The sequence below is a fragment of the Vicugna pacos genome, chromosome 6 (genome assembly GCF_048564905.1).
Source record: "Vicugna pacos chromosome 6, VicPac4, whole genome shotgun sequence".
Classification (NCBI taxonomy): Eukaryota; Metazoa; Chordata; class Mammalia; order Artiodactyla; family Camelidae; genus Vicugna; species Vicugna pacos.
The window spans coordinates 21515343-21538279 of record NC_132992.1 but is presented as its reverse complement, the minus strand read 5'-3'; the positions used below and the strand labels follow the sequence as shown (position 1 = coordinate 21538279).

Below are 22937 nucleotides of genomic sequence, written 5' to 3'. Positions count from 1 at the left end.
TTTATGTAAATTAGTATGAGTTGGGGCATCTCTCTTCCATGGGATGACTCAGGGATTCAGACTTCCTCCACCTTATAATGCCACTATTTTAATACCTCAATTCAATGGAGAACTCACTCCCACTCTTAAGTATTTTGGACCAGAAGTGTGATACATGTCACTTCTGTTCACAGCCCATTGGCCAGAACTAGTCACATGGTCCCAACCTAATACCAGGGAGACTGGGAAATGCAGGGGAGCACGTGGAGTATTTGGTGAGCACTATTGTTTCTGACATAGTTCATTTCTCTCCTCAGTTCTGAAAGTTAGAAAATACAAACTTTTGATTGCCCTTTAATGAGTAGTTATACCTTTCATTTTGCATTTAGAAAATTAAAACCACTTAGCTTTTGTTATTTTCTTTGAAACTATAGAAATAAAGGTTTAAAAGCAGAATGGCAGGTTTCTAATTGTGTTTAATATTTTATGTAGCATTGTTGGTGGGATGAAGAATGTCAGATATTATGAGGCTTATAATGTATGTTATAGGTTCAAAATAGTCTTAAAGTATAGAAATCAAATGAATTAGTTCAACAAGCATTTATCTAAAAATTAAAGAGTACATCTATGTATCAGACATTGTTCTAGGACACAGTGAAAATTCATTGCTTCAGTTAGATCCCAGTTATGACAAATGTGAAGTATAAAGTGATGGGGGCAAGTGAAGAAAGAGAAACAATATTATGTATGCTGTATTCAAATTCATGGTCTCAGAAAGTATAGTTTTATACTTTTACATTTGTTCTGTCTATATCCTTCAGCCTGTCTTATAATATGAAGTGAACTAAATAACCTTATTGTCCTCTGGTCTCCAGGTACCGGATCTTTGCTTTTGATCATGACCTCTTTAGCTTTGCAGATTTGATCTTTGGAGAGTGGCCTGTGGTTCTTATCACCAATCCTAAGTCACTCCTCTATAGTTCTGCTAAACATGAACCAGTGGAAAGACTCCTTTACTCAACACACATCAGGTATGTAGCAGTTTTTCAGAGTTTGCTTTCAGTTTGATATTGATGGAGATTAAGCGATTGTGTTTGCATTCTCATGTGAAAGCTATCAGATGCCCCACTTTCATTTTCTCAGCAATCTAACCATTACATAAAGATAAATTGCCTACTGTATCATTCCCAGTTAAAAAATGTACAGTTTTTAAGCTGCTGAAATTTTACAAAAATCCAGAAACCCATAATCCTATCATTATTATCTTTGTGTCTTTTATTCCAGCCTTTCTATATGCATGTTTTTACATTGCTATAATCATAACATGTGAATTCTTTTGTATCCTACTTTAAGAAATTACATCATATATCAGAAATGTGTGTGTATATATATATATATATATATATATATATATATATATATATTTGTTTTGTTACATAGCCTTTCAAAAAAGCAAAAGCTATATTAGCCTTATGGAATTGAAAATTCATTTGGTATATGAATTTGACAGTGTAGATAAATAGAATGAAGCATGTATCAGAATTTCCTTTCTTTTTAAGGCTGAATATTATTTCGTTGCATGTATACACTGCATTTTGTTTATCCATTCATCTGTTAATAGACACTCTTGATTCCACCTTTTTGCTACTGTGAATGATACTGCCATGAACATGGGTGTACTAATAATCTGTTCAAATCCCTGCTTTCTGTTCTTTTGGGTATATATTCGGAAATGGAATTGCTGGGTCATGTGGTAATTCTATGTTTAATTTTTTGAGAAACTGCCATACTATTTCCCATAGTGGCTGCCCTATTTCACATTCCCACCAGCACTGCACAAGGTACCCAATTACTTTTTGAAACAGATACCAATTTATAATGTTACTAAGTGATATGAGTGCCAATTTCACAACAATCATTATTATTGAATATTGTACTTTAAGAAAAGATTTATTTATTAATTAATCTGGAAAAAAAAAGGGTACGAAGCTGTTTTATTTCTTTTGATCACTAGGTAAGTGGAACATAATCTCTCTGTCAGGTTTCTTGACAGGAGCTAGATATCAGATTTAGGTGTTATATTCTCTGAAATGGCCTGGTAGCCTTAGCTGTGTCTGTGACATTGCTTCTTCTGGGCACACACATCAGGAACCAAATGAGTAGATGGAAGGCTTGACATTAGATTAACGAAGTGAGATGTCTAACCTGTGTTTTTTCCTATGAGAAAAACCAGGACTTCAGGAGTTTCTTCAGAAGGAACTTTGGATGTACTCCAGCTTAATTTGTCAAAAGAAAATTGATTTTCCTTTCTGAAAAGTAAAAGAATAGTTTCTAATTTCTCCAATTAGTAATAAACCAATCAGGCTTGCTGAATTATACAACTCCAAAGCCACCATTTAAAAAGAAACCAGATCATATGAATAGTCATATGAAAAGGTATACAGTGTAATGATATGCCTTAATAGTTGTCCCTTGATACCTTGGGGGGATTGGTTCCAGGACCCCCTGCGAATAACAAAATGGAGCACAGATGCTCAAGTTCCATATATAAAATGGTGAATTATTTGCTTATGACCTATGCACATCCTCCTGTACACATTTAATCATTTCTAGATATCAGTGTAAATACTATGTAAATAGTTTTGGCGCAAGGCAAATTCAAGTTTTGTTTTTTGAAACTTTTGGGAATTTTTTTTCCCTGCATATTTCGACCCACATTTGGTTGAATCCACAGGTTCCACATGCTTGGAACCTGCAGATCAACCAACAGAGGGCCGATTGTACTTACATCCTTTCAGGTTACAGTATGGTCATTCTTCTTTACAAAACAATGACAAATCCCTAAAAACAATGACAAATACCTAAAACCATGCATTTATACTCTTCATTTTAGAGTCTTGGCCTTTTCCTTATCCTCCATTACTTCTGTCGCAGTTAAGATTGATGGAGTTCATTTAGGGCAAGCTAGTCATTTGTCTGGTCCTATTTTCATACTGAAGTGGAACCCAAGAAACTACAGTAATAAGACACATAACATAGAAGTAATTGTCCAGGTAAGTTAGTCATTTTCAACTTGCTGTATAAATGATTAGGCTGCAACCATATTGAACTCTGATTTGGTTTTTTTTTTTTTTTGAAGTCAGTTGATAAGATGAAACTAAGTTACTACAAAAATTGAAATATGCTGGATTTAGTATATTCTGAAAATGGGCAGTCAGGAGTTATTCTACTGTTAGACTAAAAACTGGGCAGAGATGAGTGGGCAACTGCTGGTCATAGTCCCCTCTTTTTTATCCCCAGGGAATCATTCTTTTGTTTCTTCCAACTTTGGCCAGACTCTTTTAATAATCGGAGCCCATTCTCCAATATATCTAAAGATAATAGAATAAGTAAGAAAATATGTATTTAGGTATCCATACCTTTGATTACTGTCTCCAAGTATTGGAAAATCAGGTCACTATTTTGAAAGCTCTAGGATAGAGGAGCTCAAGGCATCAAAGAACTTTTTGTTTGAAGAGTATGCATTGATAGCATTTCTAGAGTAATTGTCTGCCTGTCCCTTTTCTGATTCAGCTTGGGGAACATTTAATTCTCTAGACCTGCCAGAGTAGAAAGTGATCATCATTACCAAAATAGAGCAGTTTCATCAACATTCTGAAACTCTTTTGTGCTCAAAGATTAGTTTCTAGAAAAAAAAAAATCTGTCAGTTTCTACAACTTTATGATTTGATGACAGTTATTAACTACTTAATTTTTTAATGTTAAGTCTTAGTTTTAAGATTACCAAGTAATGCTTTAGAAAACACATGTAATTATTTTCATTATCTCTTTTGTATGTGTCTCAGAGAAGGATTTTGAGCAGGGAGGAGTTATATACTGAGCTCCTTCAAAGAAGATACCAGACATTTAGAATTTTTTACTAAATCCATGTAATAATCCTATGTGGTGGATAGTTTTACTCCCAATTCATAGATGAGAAAACAAGAGAAGGCACTTTGCAGTGCCACCCTGTGGGCCAGTCAAGCCAGCTCCAGCACACTGCCGGCTTATCCTCCATTCATTATGAATTACCCAATCAGCTTTTCACTGAAGAATTTCTAGCAGCTATTGATGATCTTGGCCTAGATCCATTATAAAAGGGTGATCTTCAAATTGCCACTCCTGATTATAGGAGTATTAATTAGAATAGTCCTATAAAGAAAAAATTGGCCTCATCTATTTGGTACCCAGTTAAGAGGTCACACAGGATAAAGTCTTCATTCTTCCCCCACCCTCCCTTTTCTGAACAGGTTTTCAGAATGAGTTGCTTCTCTAGCATCTGCCAAAGGTAACCGACTGAGTCTTTTCTTTCAGTATTATTCTGAATTCTGAGTTAAAAAAAAACATATTTGGTATGCTTCAGTCCATTGCATTTATTCTTTTTGAGGCTTAATTCTTCCATCTTTGGCCAGTGGGAGCCTCTTCCAGTTGGCCACTAAGTCCTTTGATACAATCACTGTAGTCTTTATTAGTTTTCTTGCTTTCTAGTATGGAGATCGTCCAAGCTCTTCTTGTGCATCTCTTACTCAAGAACTAGAATCAGCTGTTTCAGTAAAGAGCACTGGTACCTTGTAGTGAGAAGTTTCTTCTGAGAATACCATCTGGATGCTAGCCCAGCTAGCTCATTGTTACTGGATTTGTTACTATTTTTAGGCCTTTTCACTAACCAAAGGGAAACACAGATTTTTTTTTTTTAAAGAGGAAGTGCATTGTGAGTTTGTGTTGATATTTCCAGTTCAAATCTAGAATTACAGGGTTTAAAAGAAGTTTTATTTAAAGTGCTTATAGGAAGAATCAAAAGTGAAAGAGAAAAGTGTAGCTATTCTGAGATAACTGACAAAAGTTACTGGAAACTTAATCTTGGAACATTATACATCTTTAAATATGCAGTAGAGTTGCATCTCTGCTGTGCTTATAAGTAGGATTCTTCTGGAAGAAGTAAGAGTGTTCACCACATATTTTCTGCTCAAGAGGATATTCATCTCAGATTTGATCCCCTGGCCTCATTTATTCTCCTTACTGACCATTACATCGTGGTGAGTAAATTCAACTAAGTGTTGTGTGTGTTTTTACTAGATTTGGTAGGTCCAAAGTCATAAACAACATAATCATGTGATAAGAGAGCTGAACCTTATAAAATTAAAAGTTTAGCTATTTGTCTAGAAGAGTACAATGACTTTAAGTTGATTTGAATTAAAAGAAGCAACAGCATGAACAAGTAATATCTGTTTTGGGATCTGAGTCTAACCAATGCCGTAAAACCAGGATAACAAAGGGAATTATAGGAACGGTCCTAAATTGGATTAGGATCTTCTAAAAGTAATATTTCATCCTACATAAATAATACATGCTTAATATAGCAAGCTTGGAAATTTTAGAAATAAAGTACAGTCAGCCACATATCATTCTTTTATCACACTAGCCTTTATAACCATGGTATTTGTCATTATGATACTCTATATTTTTCTTATTTAAATTTTTATTTGACTTTTTAATATAAAACAATGTACTTTGCATTCTCTTTTGCCACGTAATTTTTTCCACTAAGGAATTTGACTGTTTTCTCACATCAATTTATATTATTTTAATTAATGATGCTTATTGTCTGCATTATATTGTCATAGATATACCTTAATTTATTTAACCACTTCCCTTTTCGACATTTGTTTCCATTTTTCCCTCAACTATAAAAATACCGCTTGTAACTAAGTTTTTGCGTACATTAGTTTTGTGGGAAATTTCTGGAAATGAATTATTGGATCAAAGAGCGGACATATTATTCTATATATTTTATTTATTATATAATTATACAATTTTAAAATTATTTATTAATTCATCATTTTTGATCTAGCACCCCTCATTAAAGTATAAGCGCCATGAGGACTGGAATTTTTGTCTTTTTGATATGCCTAACAGAGTAAGCCCTCAAATAAATATTTCTTGAATTATAAATGGGTATTTTGTGGGGTTTTTTAGATTTTAATATATACTGTCAAGTTGTCTTTCAGAGAAACTTTGGCAATTTATACTCTATTTTCCTCAGATATCACTTATCCTGGGTATTGATACACATTACAATGGTGGGAAGAAAATTTAAATCCCCTTTAATTTCACCTTCCAGAGAGAGATTTAGTATCTATCCCCACATACTTTAAATGTGAATTCATTATTATTTTAATTTTATTTTATTACTCGTGTGATTGTGCTTGTTAAAAATGACTAATGGGCATTTGCATCTCAGTTTTACGAATCTTTTTGTGTCATTTATTTATTTTTCTTTTTGGAATTTTTATTAGCCACCTCGATCAGGCTTTGGAAACTTTGATGTACTTGTGAATTACCTGGGAATGTTAGTAAGAGTCACATTCTAGTTCAGTAGGGCTGAGACGGGGCCTGAGATTCTGCATTCCTGACAGACTCAAGGTGATTCCAGTGATGATCTGGGGCCCATATTTTGAGAAACAAGAACCTAGGTTACATGTCTCTTTACTGTGAATTAATCGCCAAGAGAATGACTTCTTGATGGAGAAAGCAAAAGGAAAAGCAATCTCTGTTCACTCAGCCTGCAGTGTACTGTGTACTGTTTTTTTCGCTTTTAGATGACTTTGCATAAAACAAATTATACTTACCTTAGTACAATGAAAATGGACTGTTTTAATTTGATTACTTTATATAACTGTATAAAATTACTTAGTTTCAACAATGGTCCAAGTATCCAAATCCTAAAAGAATAAGGCTGAGATACGTTATAATGATCTTTTTTTTGGTGGATCAGATGTTTAAGTCTCTATGACCATCTCTGTATTTTTCTTATATAGTCATTTCTGCTAATGATGTCATTTCCGTTTTTGTTGATGAGGCCATTTAAAAAAAACTGAAACTGAACTGGTATATCTATTTCACATTAACATCTGCTTCCCTGCAGGCCCGGGTCCTTTTTGTGATGATTGTGCTGATCCAGCTCATCATTCTCATCACTTTTAGGTATCAAGCATATCCAGAGCATAAAGGTTAGTCACGACGATTCCTTTTGTTCTCTGAAGACTTGACTTTAGTGTATCCTATGATGTCCTCACTATGGCCAAGTGATAAATATTCGTATAAGTTGTCTTTGCCTGAGCTCTGTGAGGTGCATCCTTCAAGGTATCATGCTCACCTCCAACCCACTCTTCCATACCGTTTTCTCCACCAGTTCCAGGTCCTAATGAGCTCTTGCTTCTCTGAATCCCAGTAGTCCTTCCTGAGAATTCATTCTGTACTTAAATGGCCAGCAACCTTGTTTTACACAACCACTTCAAACAGAGATACATTTTCTTCTCAGCCAGACTGTAAGTTCCTCAGTATAGGAGCTCTCGTTTTCTGCTTCTTTTCTGTTTTCCACAGCACCCAGCACTAAGTTTGTGCATAAAAGACAATAAATATTTGTTGAAATAAATCTTCCTTATCCCTTGCTGGCTTGGATGAAATCCCTGGGGTCAGGAACTGATTGTGGGGGAGGGGAGCACTGCAATGATGATTAAATATTAAAATGGTTAACTGAATAGGTAGTATACATATCCTACTGAATGTTTTCCTGCTTGTATATATTTTTAAAATTCTAAGGAAAATGTTCAAGAAGCATTATTGCATATGTCTATTTTCCTGCACATAATGTAAATAAATACATATTTGAGGGAGGGCCCCAGCCTCCTTAGGTGGGAATACCGGTATGTTTCTATAGTTATTTAAAATTTACAACATATCTTTGCTTACATTATCTCACTTAATCCCTACAACAGTCCTATGAGGTAGGTATTATTATCCCCATTTTAAAAATTAGACAACTTAAGGATGGCAGAGGTTATGTAGGTTGTCCAGTGTCTCATAGCTAATAAAAGGCTGCCCTCAGGTCCATTCTTTTCTTTAAATAGCATTTCTTAACTTTGACTACACATTAGAATCTCCTGGGGAGCTTTTAAAATCTTAGTGTCTGCACAGCACACTCAGCGTCTACACAGAATCTCCAGGGTTAGGACCTAAGCATCAGTATTTTTTAAAGCTCCCCAGACAATTCCAATACACAGTTAAGGCTGAGAAGCCTTTTTCTGAAGCAGTGTTTCTCAATCCTGGCTGCTTAGAATCACCCGGGTTGCTGCCTCAGCTCCCCTCCTCCTCAGGCCAATTAAACCAGGCTCTCTGGAGGGTAAGACCTGGGCATGAATGTTTTTTTAAAGTGCCCCCCAGTTACTGTGCAGCTAAAGAAGAGAACCATTGCTTAAAGCTTAAAGCATAACTGCCTCTAAGGCTATGGAATGATTTGTTTATAATAAATAAGAATTATTCTAGGTGGATATATAGATGAATCCTTGTGAGAAGTACCAGACTAGAATGAGAAGGAAGCTGAGGGAGGAATGAGTAGCAAGGATGCACCACACAAAATGAGAACAGCCATGCGTTATCAGGCCTTGTCTGAAATTAACAGTCAATAGGCTAACAGTGTTAAGAGTGTAAAATGAATATGCTGGCCTGTTAGGAAGGACGTGCTGTTTAACGTTAATCAGGCTGTCTTTCACTGGGGCCTGTCCTTTAAATAGCATTACCACTAGAATGGCTCAGTGTGCACTGAGCTTCCCATCCTAGTCTTCTGCTGGCCCGTGTACGATCAGCCACAGACAGGAATGAAATGGCTAGCTGCAGTTGAGGATCTGTGGTGCTTTAGACTGTGGCTGCAAAAAGGAGCTTCTCTGTGTGGAGCCTGGGCTTTCTGGCACTGCATTTTAAGAGGTGTCAGTTTGGAGAGCTTTGGGGATCCCTTTCAGTTGGAGTTAAGAGGATAGCTGTGAGTTAAGAGCTATATCACAGATGGGAAAGGAATATTTGGACAGCTACTCATACTTTAGGTGAGAGGGTATAGCTCAGTGGTAGAGCGCATGCTTAGCATGCATGAGATCTTGGGTTCAATCCCCAGTACCTCCCGTTAAAAAATAAATAAGTAAACAAAAATAAATCAACCTAGTTATCTCTCTCTCCCCACCCCTCAATGTTAGATATCATACTTAAGATTAAATTTTGATATTTCTTTGATATGCCTTTGATATATTCTGATACAACTTTTGGAAGTTTGTATATTTGGGTACTAAATCCCATAGAAAACAGACTTGACCACTCTTTGAGCTCAGTATATTTCAAACTTACACTAAGATAAAATGGTACTATGGTCCTCTGGCATGTGTGTCTCTATTTTCATTCATTTAAAAAAATATATATATATACATATATGTGTGTGTGTGTGAGTGTGTGTATGTTGTGTGTGTCTCACAACTGCACCATGGCTTTGAACTTCCTGCCCTCTGCCATTCTAACTGAATTGCCTTACCAGGATTCCTGCAACTTCTGAATTTAAAGTGGTGTCATCTGTATAATTACCATGTAACAAACGATTTGCTGAAGATATAGTAGATAGCCCATGGAATTCTAGAAAATGTTATAAAGAACATGAACTTGGCCTGTGTTCACTGGATTTTTCCAATTTATTCCTTTTAGGATCTCCAGGATTTATAAATTTGACCTCATTTTCTCTCTGTGTCTTGAGCAAAATAAACATCTTCTACTATTCTGTGTTGTTGCTGACCCTATATACAATGCTGGGTAAGTCAACTAGGAAATGTGAGATTGTGGAGAATTCTGCCAGAGAACATATTGAGGATTTTGACAGTAGAGTCATTTAGGTTCTTGAGAGCATAACAACTGGCACATGGCTCCTTCATTTCCTGGGATGTGGTGTTAGGAAATAAAGTTTTTCCCTAACTTAAAGGACATTTAGTTGACACCAAGTTAACTTAAGGGTGCTAAGAAGACCATGACAGAATTAGTATTTGTATAGAAACTTAATAGAGGTTCAGTTTAAATCCCATCTCCTCACAGTAGCCTTCTTTGACCACCTTGAAACTTTATCCTTTTTATTTTCTTCATTACTTCATCAGAATTTATGATTATCTTCTATCATCTCTCCCCTCATTAGAATATCCATGGATGTCTTGTCTGTCTTGTTCACCTCTATGCCTAATGCTAAGCACAATGCCTAGTATGTAGTTGGGTGACTATTTACTAACATGTGATTTCGAAAATCTCAGCTCAAAAAAGAGAGAAACTGAGATGAGCAGTGAGTTCAGGCATATCTGAGCTCTCCTGTCATGTTAATGACCATACCCACTACTGACAAAGTCACTTAGTTACTTATGGAAGCAGAAAGCCCTGTGAGTCTCTTTTTAAAGCCTTTTATTAATGCTCCTTAGTGACTAAACGTGGCACAGGAGCAGATTGTCTTTTACAATCTCCTATTTGTTGCTTAGTCTATGTTTTCTACTTTTATTCCACCTTTGGACTTTTCTGTTTTTCATTAGTAACTCCCATCAGAGAACAGAAAGTAGTTCAAGAAAAAGTATGACCCTTTACAATTCTGTGTAACAAGCTTCTCCTTGGAGGAGATTCTCCTTGGAGATCAGATTCCTTGTTAGAAGACAGGTTGAAGCTCTTGTAGACGCTTGTCTTCTACCAGGAGGTAAAGCAAGTGATTTGGTTCCTGGCTGTAAAAGAAAACATTAGAAGGGGAGAAGTTGCTCCATTTTTAAAGGTTGAGACTTGAAGGGAAAACACTATTTTAAACTAATATGTATCTAATGGAGTACATGTTATGTAAATATGAGAAAATTACCTATGACTTTTTAAAGCTGAACTCTGCCCTTACCAGCAAATGATGGTATTGCATTTTGATAAAAGAAGTCTAACTGTTCGTTAATCACTCTTGACAATATACTAGTTGCAGAAGCCTGCACACTGAGAAGAGGGCAGTCAATAATAGTAAGGAGTAGAGAAAAGTCATTCTGGCGTTGCAGATGAAAAATGAAAGAAGCAAGTCAAACATCTGTACATGTCAACTCTGAGTGCGAGTATGTAGTTGATGTATGAAATGATGACCATGGGTCAGCAAGAAATGGTTAAAATTCATTAATAGTAATAAGAAAGAGAAGAAGTGCATTTTAGAATGATTAAAGTGGTTGAAATCTTATTGCTTAAAAGAGTAAACCTCAGTTATCTGGAAAAATTAACTGTCGTATCTATGAAATACCTCTTTGCTTCTTAAAGGAAATGTTAATGCATTATATTGAGGTTACTATTGCAACAGATTCTTCTAAATTTTGTGACTGTACTCCAGTCTGTTTCTGGAATCTTTTGTAGGTATAGCACGTATTCAGGCAGTTTTATAATCTAGAGAAATATGGAGTAAAGGAGCAAATAATTGATTAGCTAGGATATTGAGGGCAACAGAGATAAGAAGAAAAGCTATGCAAAAATACTTATAGATGACTAATCTCATATTTCCTCATTGTTCTTATATAAATGCATCTCATGATGTATGTAATCAGAGTCATAGTTATTTAATCTCCTTTCCTGTTCATTGCCTCTTTCAGGACCATGGTTTGTTGGTGAAATCACTAAAGGCAAATTGGGTTGCTGCTTTTCCTTTGGGATCTTTGTTGATGGACATTTCCTACAAGGCAGCTTAACATTTATAGTTGGAATTCTCCAGGTAAGAAGTCAGAAATGCAGTTTAAGAACACCTTGACCTTGTTGGACTAATTGCATAACAGTTATGAATTAAATCCAGAATCTCAAATTAAACACTATAGATCATGTTTCCTAATTTATTGGCAGGGCAATCTTTAATATCTGATGTTTTGTTTGCTTTTAGAATGCTTCCTAAGCTCCTTCTTCCACTACTGTCTTGTAAACATCTAAAATACATTTTTGGCAGGCAGATTTATAAAAGGTGAAAGAGAGTTTTGCTTTTGTTTGTTACCAAAAGGTGGGCTTATATTTGTATTTTAATAAATAGTACACTTACCATGGATTTTATGTATCATGTAGGCCCATGGCTCCTAAATCTGCTCTATCTCTGACCTAGACCTCTTCTCCGCACCTCAGGTGCCTATATATCCAACTGCCATTTCACATCTTCCTTAGATATCTAACAGGAATCTCAACTTGATGTTATATCTCTAACAGGACCTTTAATTTCTATCCCCAAACCTGTTCCTCCCCCAGTTCTTTCCAGTTTCAGTCAGTCATCGAGGATGTATCTTCTCCAGGCTGTATCTTTAATTCTTCACCTTCTCTCACACTTCAGTTCATCAGCAAGTACTGCCTTGTTTGATCTGTCTCCATTACATGTCTTGAGTCCACCACTTCCACTATTACTGTTACCACCACCCTTGTCTAGGTCATAATTACTTCTTGCCTGGGCTACTGCAGTAACCGCCTAACTGCTTTCCCACTGCTGCTCTTGCCTCCCTATTGTCAGTATGCTACTCTGGTCCTTTAAAAATCTTAATTAGCTCACTCACTTCTCAGCTTAAAACCCTTTAAGCAGATCAGTGACATGGTCTGGGTCCTGCTGACTGCCCCAGTTTCCACCTGACTTATCATGTTCTAGGCCCATTGGCCTTAAATAGGCCAAGTCCTCTCCTACCTCTGGGCTGTTCATTTGTTTCTGATGCACTTCCTTCCACTGGCTCATTTCTGTCCTCCAGGCCTCAGAGAGCCCACCTCCCAGTTACCCTCCTGTGACCCAGTTATTTTCTCCATTGAATGTATCACAATATGTGATTATCTTCCCCCTTTTTTTCCCCTTGTTTCTCTTCTCCCTGTTGGAATGTAAGCTCTATGATGCTTCTTTTCTGACTTGTTCACCTGTGTGTCCCTTGCCTAGAGCCTTGCACAGTGCCTGCCACATAATAGGTGCTCAATAATTATTTGGTGAATGAATGACTCATTTGGTAGCTAAACTTGGATTATAACTTAAATCTTCTAGTTTGTATTCCAGTATTCATCATGCTACTTTAAATAAAAGTGCAGAGAGAGGAAAAATTATTGACACCCAAGTCCTCCCTCACTCTGCCAAAAAAAAGTACTGTGTGTGTATATATACACATATATGTTCAATTCATTTCTACCTTAAACATTATTTGAGGGCTTCGACATAAATGAAATGGTACTTGCCTTTAAGATGAACAAAAGGATACAGGCAAACCAATAACTGACTACAAGTCAACAATTGTGTTACAAGCAAGGGTAATTGAAGCATAAAGAAACAGATTGTTAACCCCTGAGAGAGAAAGCAACATATTTTTAGGAGCCACCAGTAATGTGTTAGTGAGATCTGACTCCTCCAGGGCTTGCTGATAAGCTAATGGTTCTGTTCTGCTTTTTCTAGCTGGTGTTTTTTAACATCCCCTTGATGATTTACCTGTGTTGGAGCTTGCTGCAGAGGTGCTTCGGTCACAACTTCAGGTCTCATCTCAGTCACGGAAAATACTTGAAAATTATCCCTGTTCACCTACTTATGTTACTGCTATACATCTGGCAGATTTATTCCTGCTACTTTCTTCATATGACATACGGCACTCTCGCTTTATTATTCTCCCCTTTGCGGACCTGGTTGACACTGGTGACACCTGTTCTTGTTCGTTGTGTGTGGACACTGAACTCCACGGAGCTTGGAGCCTTCATAGTGCAGTTAAAAAGCCACCTGAGCTCCTGAAGGGCCACATCTCATCATGGACCTCTGTAGCCGAGGTTTCAGCCCCAACAGCAGGCGGAAGGCCAGTACGGGTGGACAAGCTGTAGAGAGCTGCTGTACCTTGGACGCCTGCGAGTTGGGGGGATTACCCACTACTGATCCTGCAGAATGGACTGCAGAAAAGTCTCTGAATTATGCATGATTCCTTCCTTCTACAAGAAGGAAAGGGTTGATTTACTTTTGTGAAGAGAAGGCCCTAATCTAGAGAATCCAGAAGGCAGGGGCAGGTGTGAATGGGAGTATCTGAAGCCCAGTGCGTTTTTTACGTTACCTCATGTAAAGTACCTAACACAGTGTCTCGAGCCCAGCAGCCATCAAGGGCTCCACTTCAAGGGCAGGGAACCAATGCAAACTTGGGCCGGACCCTGACTACCCTTGATTAGTTCCCGGTCCTCTTTTCCCACAGGTTTATGGGCTCTCTGCTTCCTCGGTCGGGGTTGTCTTCAACTGATCAAATAAAAGAACGGTGAATAAGAAGTAGTACCTCGCTCTGGGCGTTGCTTATGTGGCCAGGGAGGGGGCGGGGCCTCGGAGGCGGGGCCTGGTTCGTTGTTGCCGGAAGCGGGCCTGCGTCCATGACGGCCGGAAGTGGAGCTGCTCTGGCAGGTCCTGTGGCGATCTAGTCTGCGGGGCCCTGGCGATCTACTGAGATGGCGAGCCCAGCTGCCCCTGCAGCCGCAGTCCCCACCTCGGCTCCGCCTTTGGAGCAGCTCCGGCACCTAGCGGTGGAGCTGCGGTTGCTCATTCCGGGAGTGCGGGGTGAGCTGACGCGGTGCGGCGGCAGACGGCAGGGGTGGGCCTGGGTAGGAAGGGGCCTGGCCGTGGCGGCGGCGGGGGAGGTGGGGACCCGGGAGGAGGAGGTGGGGGGCCGGGGGTAGCTTCGCTGACTGCTCTTTCTTCTGCCGTCGCCCGGCCCACACGCCGCACCGACTAGTCGGCGAAGCCCGAGAAACCACCAAGGAGTTTAATCTGGAGACCTTTTGGAGACGATTCAGTGAGTGCCTCTCCTGTTGGAGACTGCCATCTCTCATCTCTTGCAGCGTCCCTTCCTCTTTCCTTCCTTGCTCTCCCCTCCCCCCGCCTCGTCCTCTCTGTGGGGGTACCTCACCTTACCCATTCTTGGCACCTTCGAGGTTGAAATGTAAAACACTGATTTTTGGAGGTGTTTTTGAGACGTCTCAGACGGCGAGGGTGGAGAGAGAAAGCATTATCTTCAAAGTCTGTGCAGCAGCTGCAGCCTTATCCTTTTGGCACTAACATATTGGCTCCGGCCTCCTACTCTGTCACCCCCAGATAAGGCAGCTGTAACGGTGTCAAGGGAAGCCACGTCTCTGACCGTCGTCTTCTCTCGACTTCCACTGCCGTCTCCACAGGTGGGCTTCACTTTCCTGGAATTCTTGTGCTGCCTCGCTGTTCCTTAGGAATCCTCTCATTTTCTCCCTACGTTTTACACTCAAAGCAGGGGATTTAGTTTCTTTATCTGTCAGGTGAAGTCGCAGTTCTCACATCACAGGATTGTTCTGAAGACCAAATTGCCAAATGCAGTACTTGGCATGGGGTAGGCAGCGCTTCTAAATATTGATTCATTCTGAAGTTCATCCTGGTTACTTACTTTCTGATAAAAAAATTTTTAAGCACTTGCTATTTGCTGGGTGTTTTCACGTACACGATCCCCATCTGGCAGATAAGCAAGCAGGCTCAGAGGCTCAGGTTAAGGTAGATAAGTAATGGAGCTAGGATTTAAACTAGGTTCCATGTGATGTCTAAGCTACACCTTTTTTGTTATAGTACATAATACCCTTTTTATGTTGAATTACTTTTTATATTTATTTAGTAATAATGTATACAGTATAAAACTCAAAAGACATCAACATTAAAAGGCTTATATCTCCCCTCCCTAGTTTCTTTGGTATTATTCCATATATATGCAATGCATATACACACTTACGTGTATACTCCTTCTTTTTACACAAATTATAGGACACCATAAACACCTTTCTGGACCTTCCTTTTTTTAAAAAATTTACAACATAGCTTGCAAATTGATTTTTAGGAGCACATATAAGGTTGCTCAGTTCTTTGTAATGGCTACATAATATTCAATAGAGTGGATATAATTGTAATTTATTTAACCAATACTGTGTGGACATTTAAGCTGTTTCCAACTTGTAACTGTTATAAACAGTGCTGTGGTAAATTGCCTAATGGAATCTTTGGGTATATGTGTATATTGGTAAAAATTCCCAGAAGTGGAATTTTTGGAACAAAGAATTTATGCTTTGTTATAAAACCTCTGAAAGTAAATATGTTGGCTGTAACAGGTATGCTCTGTGCCCAGTTTTTCTTGAGCTAGGTATACTTAATTTGGGGATAAGGTTATTTAAATGGCATATTCATTGCCTTATTTTCATAGGCAGTACTTTCATTCTCTTAATCTATATATCCAGATATTTTGAAATGAAAAAATATTCTTTTGCTGCATATTCAGTGATAAACTCTCTCCCCTTACATACCTCAGAGATCTGTGATGGAGAAATAAGAGAATTGTATGAGTGCTTCAAAAGCTTTGTGGAAGAAATTCAATCTATTTAAAAGGGAATAGTAATATTACCTTATTTTTCTTATCTGTTGACTTCTTTCTTTACATACACTTAGGACTTGCTACTGAAATTCACAGCTATTAAGGTACTATGAGGCAGCAGAATAGAATTATTTTCTGTACATGCTCAGGACAGTGGGATTTTCACTCACAGAAGAAAAAATTAGAATTTGATTTTGTTTGGATTATGTATATTGGAATCACAATTGCTTTCTTAGGCTCTTAGCACGTTATTCCTACTGAAGGATGGTTTTGTTTTGTTCTTTTAATTCCAGTCCATATGGACTGGCATTTTTATGAAGTTATGTGTTTAGATGTTGAAGCAATGTCAAATTGCCATAAAAGTTTCTAGGTACACTCAGTCATTGTACTTAATCATTCCAGACTCTTAACAAATCATTTATGGACTGGCACGAATCTGTGGACCAATCACTGGCTTAAAATTTAGCAGGAAAATAAGGACAAGGAGGACAAGAGAAAGCCAGTGACTGCTTAGAAGGAAAATAGTCAAATGTTGAGCATTGTAGAGTCCATGCTAATTACTTTTAAGTATATTGTGATTCTGTTAAGGAGACAGACACCTGGTTAATAGTCTAAGATAGGGTTGGCAAACTTTTTCTGTAAAGAGCCAGATAGTAAACATTTTAGGCTTTGCAGGCCAACTACTCAACTCTGCCCTTGTGGTGAGAACACTGCTGTAGATAATATGTAAATGAAAGAGTGTGGCTGTGTCCCAGTAACACTTTATTTGTAAAAACTGACAGAGGACCTGATTTAGGCCCATGGGCCATCATTTGCCAACTCCTGGTCTGAAATGGTGAACACCTCAAAAACAAAGCAGGTCACAAATATCTTGGAATATCGAGTATCAGGAGGAAGTTTTTCCTGCTGTTTCTTTATGTCTTATTGAGTTGTCAGCTCAGTGTCTGGTGTGCAGCTAACTCCTCTCTGGTATGTGATGAGAATAGCACAAGGCCTAACTTAAAGCAGGACTTCAGAAAATGTTTGGTGATGCCCTACAGTACATGGGTTGACCGCATTGATCTAGTCCATTTCTTTTTCTCATTCTGAAATTGGTTTATCCCCTCATAGGAAACCCAGAGATTCTGTGAACAAGTCCATGATTCCATCAAGGCAATGATTGCTGTGTACTATTCACTTCCCAAGGATCAGGGTAAGCCACTCTGTAGACATTAAGCATTTAGTTTATAGGATAGATGTTTGCTAATATGACAGCTTATGTCCTGAGAGTTGTATCTTTTCCTCAATTTGAGCATATAATGTAACTTTCTCCCAGAAAATGCAGTTAAAGATAGTTTTATAATCATAAGCGACCTCCATAAGTAAGCCTTTGTGCTAAGGTACGGGTGCTCTGTTCCCCTCTCCCTGCCCTTGCCTGACTCTAAGGTTTTAAGGTTTTTAATTCTCACTGGCTCCTCCCTCTTTAACCCATTATAACTGCAGTGATGCCTGCTGGATATTAGCCTCGTCCTCAGGCTCCTCCACCCTTACTACACCACACACTGTTCCTGAACTCCCTTATAGGTTAAGTGGCCTCCAGCCCTGCCTGTAGATTCCTGCCTTGATTATTATCACGCCATGGTTATAAATGAGCACATGTCTCATGGGTCTGTAGGGCTACTCAGATGTTTTAAACTTGAAGTGTTTTATCCACAGTTGTCAAGGGACTGCTGTTTTTAATGAAGGAATACATGCTGTCATGGAAGGATTTTGTTCCTTATCTCTTTTGGAGAAAACCACTAAGGAATGGTGGGAGGACTGAGAAAATGGTGTGGGGATATAAATAAGACCCGAGTTTTGTGTTGGCTCTCCAGTTGAAGCATGTGGGTGCACATTATGTTGAATTCTGTAGGGCGTAGATGCTCAGGAAAGCAGATGGTGACTTCTGGAAAGGAGACCAGGCTGCTTAGTCTTTGGGCTTGGCTACAGGAACCACCCTGAGAAAGCTGGTACGGGGTGCCACTCTGGACATCGTGGATGGCATGGCTCAGCTTGTGGAAGTGCTTTACGTCACTCCAGCTCAAAGGTAGTGACACCACATTTGGGGTTATCAGTTGATGGGGTCCTTGCCTCAGGGAGGGAAAAAAAAAAACCCTCATTTTTATAGCAAAGTTACTGATCACTAAGAATAATGACCAACAGGAAGGATATTTTTAGGAGACAGGAATCTGAATTATTGATACATCCTTACTGATTCCTTTCCCCAGCTCTGAGAACCTTATTTCCTACAACAGTGTCTGGGACTCATGCCAGCAGGTGCCTCGGATCCCAAGAGGTGGGTGAGAGTGGGAAGTGGGCATTGACTCTGCTGGCCAAAGCAGACAGACCTCTCATATCTAGCTTCCAGTTTTGTAGTTTATATCTGTCTTAACTTACATAAAGAGCTTAGTGGAATAGATAGAGATTATCACCAACATCAAAAGATAGGCATTAATACTTTTTACCAGTCGTTTTAGTTCTCATACTCCTAAATGCAAACACCCTCTGGCTGTGGCTCTGTGTCTTGTTGAACCAATGTGGTTTGCTCTTCTGGTCCTGCCCCAGGAGCAGCAGCATCTGGGGGACACTGAAGCAGTTATGAGGTAGAGCCAGCCAGGCCAAAAACAATGGTCATCCAAGAGGACCATGATGAAAAACATCATGTGACCACTGTATCTCTTCTTGTAGTGAATAACGGAAAGCTTTTTAGCCCCAGAGCATGTATGTGAGAAGAATTTTACTTTAAACCACTGCCCTTGTTGACGGTCCTTGGCACTCCCTTCAAATGGGAGCACTGTTGATTTTTGCAGGCTTAGAAGAATGGTTTGGTTTCTTCTCTAATTGTTGTGCTTCTGATTCTTCACTCATAGATAACAAAGCTGCAGCCCTTTCAGTGCTGACGAGGAGTGTGAATTTTGTAAAGGATGCACATGAGGAAATGGAGCAGGTGAGGGGGCCTCTGTCTTTGCTGGTCATTGGACTAGTAGATGAGAACTGATTATAAAGAGAAGAAATGTCCTGAGCATTGAGCAAATAGCTCCCATCCTCCATTTCTCATCTCCCACCCCATGCTGGTATGTGATTTGGTACCACTCCCCTCTGTTCTATTGCTGGACTAGGAGAATCAGAACAGGATTTATGAAGTGATTCATTAGTGAAGTAATGGCTGCGGTTTGGGGACAGTTCAGACCTGATTCTGAAACTACAACTTTTTTTTTTGTCATTCACATATATCATGGTGTGTCTTAGGCTGTGGAAGAATGTGACCCTTACTGTGGCCTCTTGAATGACATTGAGGAGGACAACTCTGACCACCATGATGGTGTGGAGGATATATTGGGATGTCCAAACAATCGGGACTTATATTGGTCAGAGGAGGATCAAGAGCTCATAATCCCTTGCCTTGCACTGGTGAGAGCATCGAAAGCCTGCCTGAAGAGAATCCGGGTCTCAGTGGCAGAGAATGGGAAGAAGGATCAGGTGGCCCAGCTGGATGACATTGTGGACATCTCTGATGAGATCAGCCCTAGGTGAGCGCACTCCCCACCTGAAACATCCAAGAAGCAGCATTCTCATCTCAACTTGGGTCATCACCCCAAGGTTTCTCCCACTTTTTTATTTGGAAAATTTTCAAATCTATAGGAAAGTTTTTCAGTGAATGACTATACATCCTTTTCTAGAATCATCTGTCATTCACATTTTTGTCTCTATTGGTTAATTTCTGTATAATTAGATGTGACATTTTTATCCCTGAACCATTTGAAAGTAAGTTGCAGACATCAATGACATTTCACCCCCAAATATTTCAGCACATATTTACTAAGAATAGACATTCTTACTCTTATTCTTGATATTACACTTGAGAATTTAACACTGAATGTAATAACATTACCTAATAGTCATATTTCCCCAGTTGTCTCTAAAATCTCTTTTAAAAAGTTTTTAAAAGTTCACGGGTCCATCAAGGTGTGACACTGCATTTGGTTGCCCTCTCTTTAGTCTCTTGCAGGGACTTCTGAGTCCCTGTCCTTTTTAGCCTATTTGACATTGATGTTTTTAAGGAATCCACATCTGCTGCCTTGTAGAATATCCAGCAAACTGGATTCATGAGATTGTTTACTTATGATTATAGATTCTATTCAGGTTAAACATTTTTTGGCAAGAATGTCACATAGTTGAGTGTTTTGTGCTTCTCATTGCATCATATTGGGGAGGCACATGGTATTATTTTGTCTCGTTATTGGTGGTATTAAATTGAACACTTGGTTAAAGTGGTGCCCATTTTATTAGCATTAGGGATGAACCCTGCCTGTCTCACATATTAAAATGATGGTTCCCAGTCCTCACTGCATTAGTCATGTCCCATCCTACCAGCCAAGGGAGGTTTTCCCCCAGCTTCCTAGAGAAACAGGTTATGTATATATTCAGTAAATATCAGTTGAATTGGCTAGTTATTGGTTTCCCAATTTGAGGAACCAGTAGGGTTTCTGGGAGTCATTTTCTCACTAGTTGCATCCTTAGTTGTATAGTGGAAACCACCTAGCTGAGCTTTGTTCCTTTTTCTGTTAAGGGTTATTTTTGCTTTCTGCCCTTAGTGTGGATGATTTGGCTCTGAGCATATACCCACCAGTGTGCCACCTGACTGTGCGAATCAATGTAAGTACCAGCTTTGAGGGACTAGCTACAGGCCTAATTGATGGAATTTCAGTAATCATTAGCATTTCCTTTAAGCTATAGGGAATATGTTTATTTGTTACACTCGGATGGAAGTACAGCAGTAATGTCACAATTCTTACATGTGTTTGCGCTTAATAATTATTTGCTGAATTTGAATTATAATAGCCACAAGCTCTGGTAGTACTCTCTTGCATAACCACTTGGGTAGTCATTTAGAAAAATCCAAAGACCTTAAAATCTGCTGCTTTGAAAAGAAAGTCTTAATTACCACAGTGCTTTAGGATTCTTTCAACCTGAATTCACAAGTTTCTAATTTCTAGTATAGGCCAAAATATGTGTTTCAGAAACATAGTCTGTTCTAATATCAACACTTTGTGTGATTTAACCACGAAAGGTCAAACTTTTTATAAAAATCTGATTTTAATGTGTTCTTTCAAGTCCTGGGTCCTGTGCTAGAGTTCTATTCTCTTACTTTTATAAACTTTAAGTTCCTTTCTCTGATTTTATTGGAAGAAGAAATAAAACTGCCAGTGGCTTATATTTTACCATCAACTGTATCAATCCTAATAGTATTTGATAAATTAGATAGGAAGTTAACCAAATGTATCTTCACAATGTGCAAATACCTTGGAGTAGAATAGTATCCTTTGGGGCTTATTTAATAAGATTTTGCTAAAAAAGAAAAGAATCCATGATCCCCCCCACCCTAATCTAATCATCATTTTTTGTTTTTGATTATTTCCTCCACGGCTTTTTTGTTTTGTTTTGACTTTTTGTTACTTGAGTATTAAAATATTTTAGCTCTCATTCTTTTTTATGATAGGTCTCAGGCTGAGTAACTTTTGCTTTTTTTCTAGTCTGCAAAACTTGTATCCGTTTTAAAGAAGGCACTTGAAATTACAAGGTGAGTATGAAGACTTCTTCCCAAATAGCTTATTTAGAATAAACCTATCCAGCCATTCTCAACTCCCAAACCCCTATTTCGAGGAGTAGAAGGTGGGTGTAGTATTTTCTTTCAATTTCACTTGTGGAGCAGCTGAGTTACTGCAAAGAAACTTGTCTTTTCTTACTATAGTTACCTGTGCTCCCTGTTGAGAATAGGTTTTCCCTTGACAGTATATTAAATGTAACTTCTCTTTTTCCCATTGCATTCTCAGAGCAAGTCATGTGACCCCACAGCCAGAAGATAGTTGGATCCCTTTACTTATTAATGCTGTTGATCATTGCATGAACAGAATCAAAGAGCTCACTCAGAATGAAGTTGAATCATGAGTTTTCAGGCTCATTTGTACTCTCCTCTCTCCCTTTCCTACTATTGCAGCCAAGCTCTGGTGTCTGCTTATAAAATGAAGCTAGGATGTTTTCTGGATTGAAAGGGAATTCTTGTCAATACCTATCAAAATTCACTATTGCGAAAGATTGTTGAGTAGCCAAACTGGCAGTTATTTATAAACCATATGAGTATGATACATTTTTCTGTGCTAGATACAAAAGATAACTGCATGAGTTTTTGCTCCTGAGTTGCCTCTCAGAAATTCCTGAGGAAGCTGCCTTTTTCCCTATTTGCAATTGTGTGTTGTTTCATTGTTAAAGATGTTAATAGTCTCAATAAAATGCTAACCTGCCAGTAGTTACATGAGTACCTTTCCAAAGTGTTTTTCTACCAGAAATACATGGGTTGAGACTAGAACATTGCTTTCACTTGGGTTTATCGGTCTAAAGATATGATTCCGATCAGAAATAAATTTAAAACAAAAACACTTGACTTTATTTAGAGCAGATGACTCGAAAGCCATTGTTAGTACTTCAGCATGTTATATTCTTACCAGCAGTTTCTTCTGAAAATTATTCCAGGTTATTCCATGCCTCGAATTATTTTTTAACATTATTTTATTGAGTTATAGTCATTTTACAATGTTGTATCAAATTCCAGTGTACAGCACAATTTTTCATTTATACATGAACATACATATATTCATTATCACATTTTTTTCCACTGTGAGCTACCACAAGATCTTGTATATA

The 22937-nt window shown here is 38.4% G+C and overlaps 2 protein-coding genes and 1 long non-coding RNA gene across 8 annotated transcripts in view; 2 read left to right on the top strand and 1 right to left on the bottom strand.

Annotated features, from left to right (window-relative positions):
- Window positions 1–14116, top strand: part of TMEM62 (transmembrane protein 62) — a 47594-nt gene extending 33478 nt beyond the window's left edge. For 5 of the 6 annotated variants that reach the window (XM_072962589.1, XM_015237180.3, XM_072962587.1 and 2 more), the window contains 7 exons: window positions 855–1010; window positions 2873–3032; window positions 4941–5054; window positions 6944–7028; window positions 9541–9645; window positions 11469–11587; window positions 13271–14116. In XM_072962589.1, the coding sequence (XP_072818690.1) occupies window positions 855–1010; window positions 2873–3032; window positions 4941–5054; window positions 6944–7028; window positions 9541–9645; window positions 11469–11587; window positions 13271–13597 (1066 nt within the window). In that variant the 3' untranslated portion in view covers window positions 13598–14116. The remainder of the gene's footprint in view (window positions 1–854; window positions 1011–2872; window positions 3033–4940; window positions 5055–6943; window positions 7029–9540; window positions 9646–11468; window positions 11588–13270) is intronic. The other variant, XM_072962588.1, reaches the window with a different exon arrangement.
- LOC140696812 (uncharacterized) lies at window positions 10259–13394 on the bottom strand. Its single transcript, XR_012073352.1, has 2 exons — window positions 13304–13394; window positions 10259–10583 (listed from the first exon to the last, which is right to left on the bottom strand). It is a non-coding gene; the product is annotated as an uncharacterized lncRNA (long non-coding RNA).
- A 33-nt stretch (window positions 14117–14149) lies between the features above and the next one.
- On the top strand, window positions 14150–22546 carry CCNDBP1 (cyclin D1 binding protein 1). The gene is made up of 11 exons (XM_006201708.4): window positions 14150–14395; window positions 14571–14630; window positions 14930–15009; window positions 17328–17409; window positions 18186–18282; window positions 18464–18531; window positions 19106–19182; window positions 19485–19765; window positions 20831–20891; window positions 21770–21816; window positions 22070–22546. Exons 1-11 carry the CDS (start codon window positions 14287–14289, stop codon window positions 22182–22184), a joined length of 1077 nt encoding a protein of 358 aa, XP_006201770.1. The 5' UTR covers window positions 14150–14286; the 3' UTR covers window positions 22185–22546.
- Window positions 22547–22937: the final 391 nt, after the last annotated feature.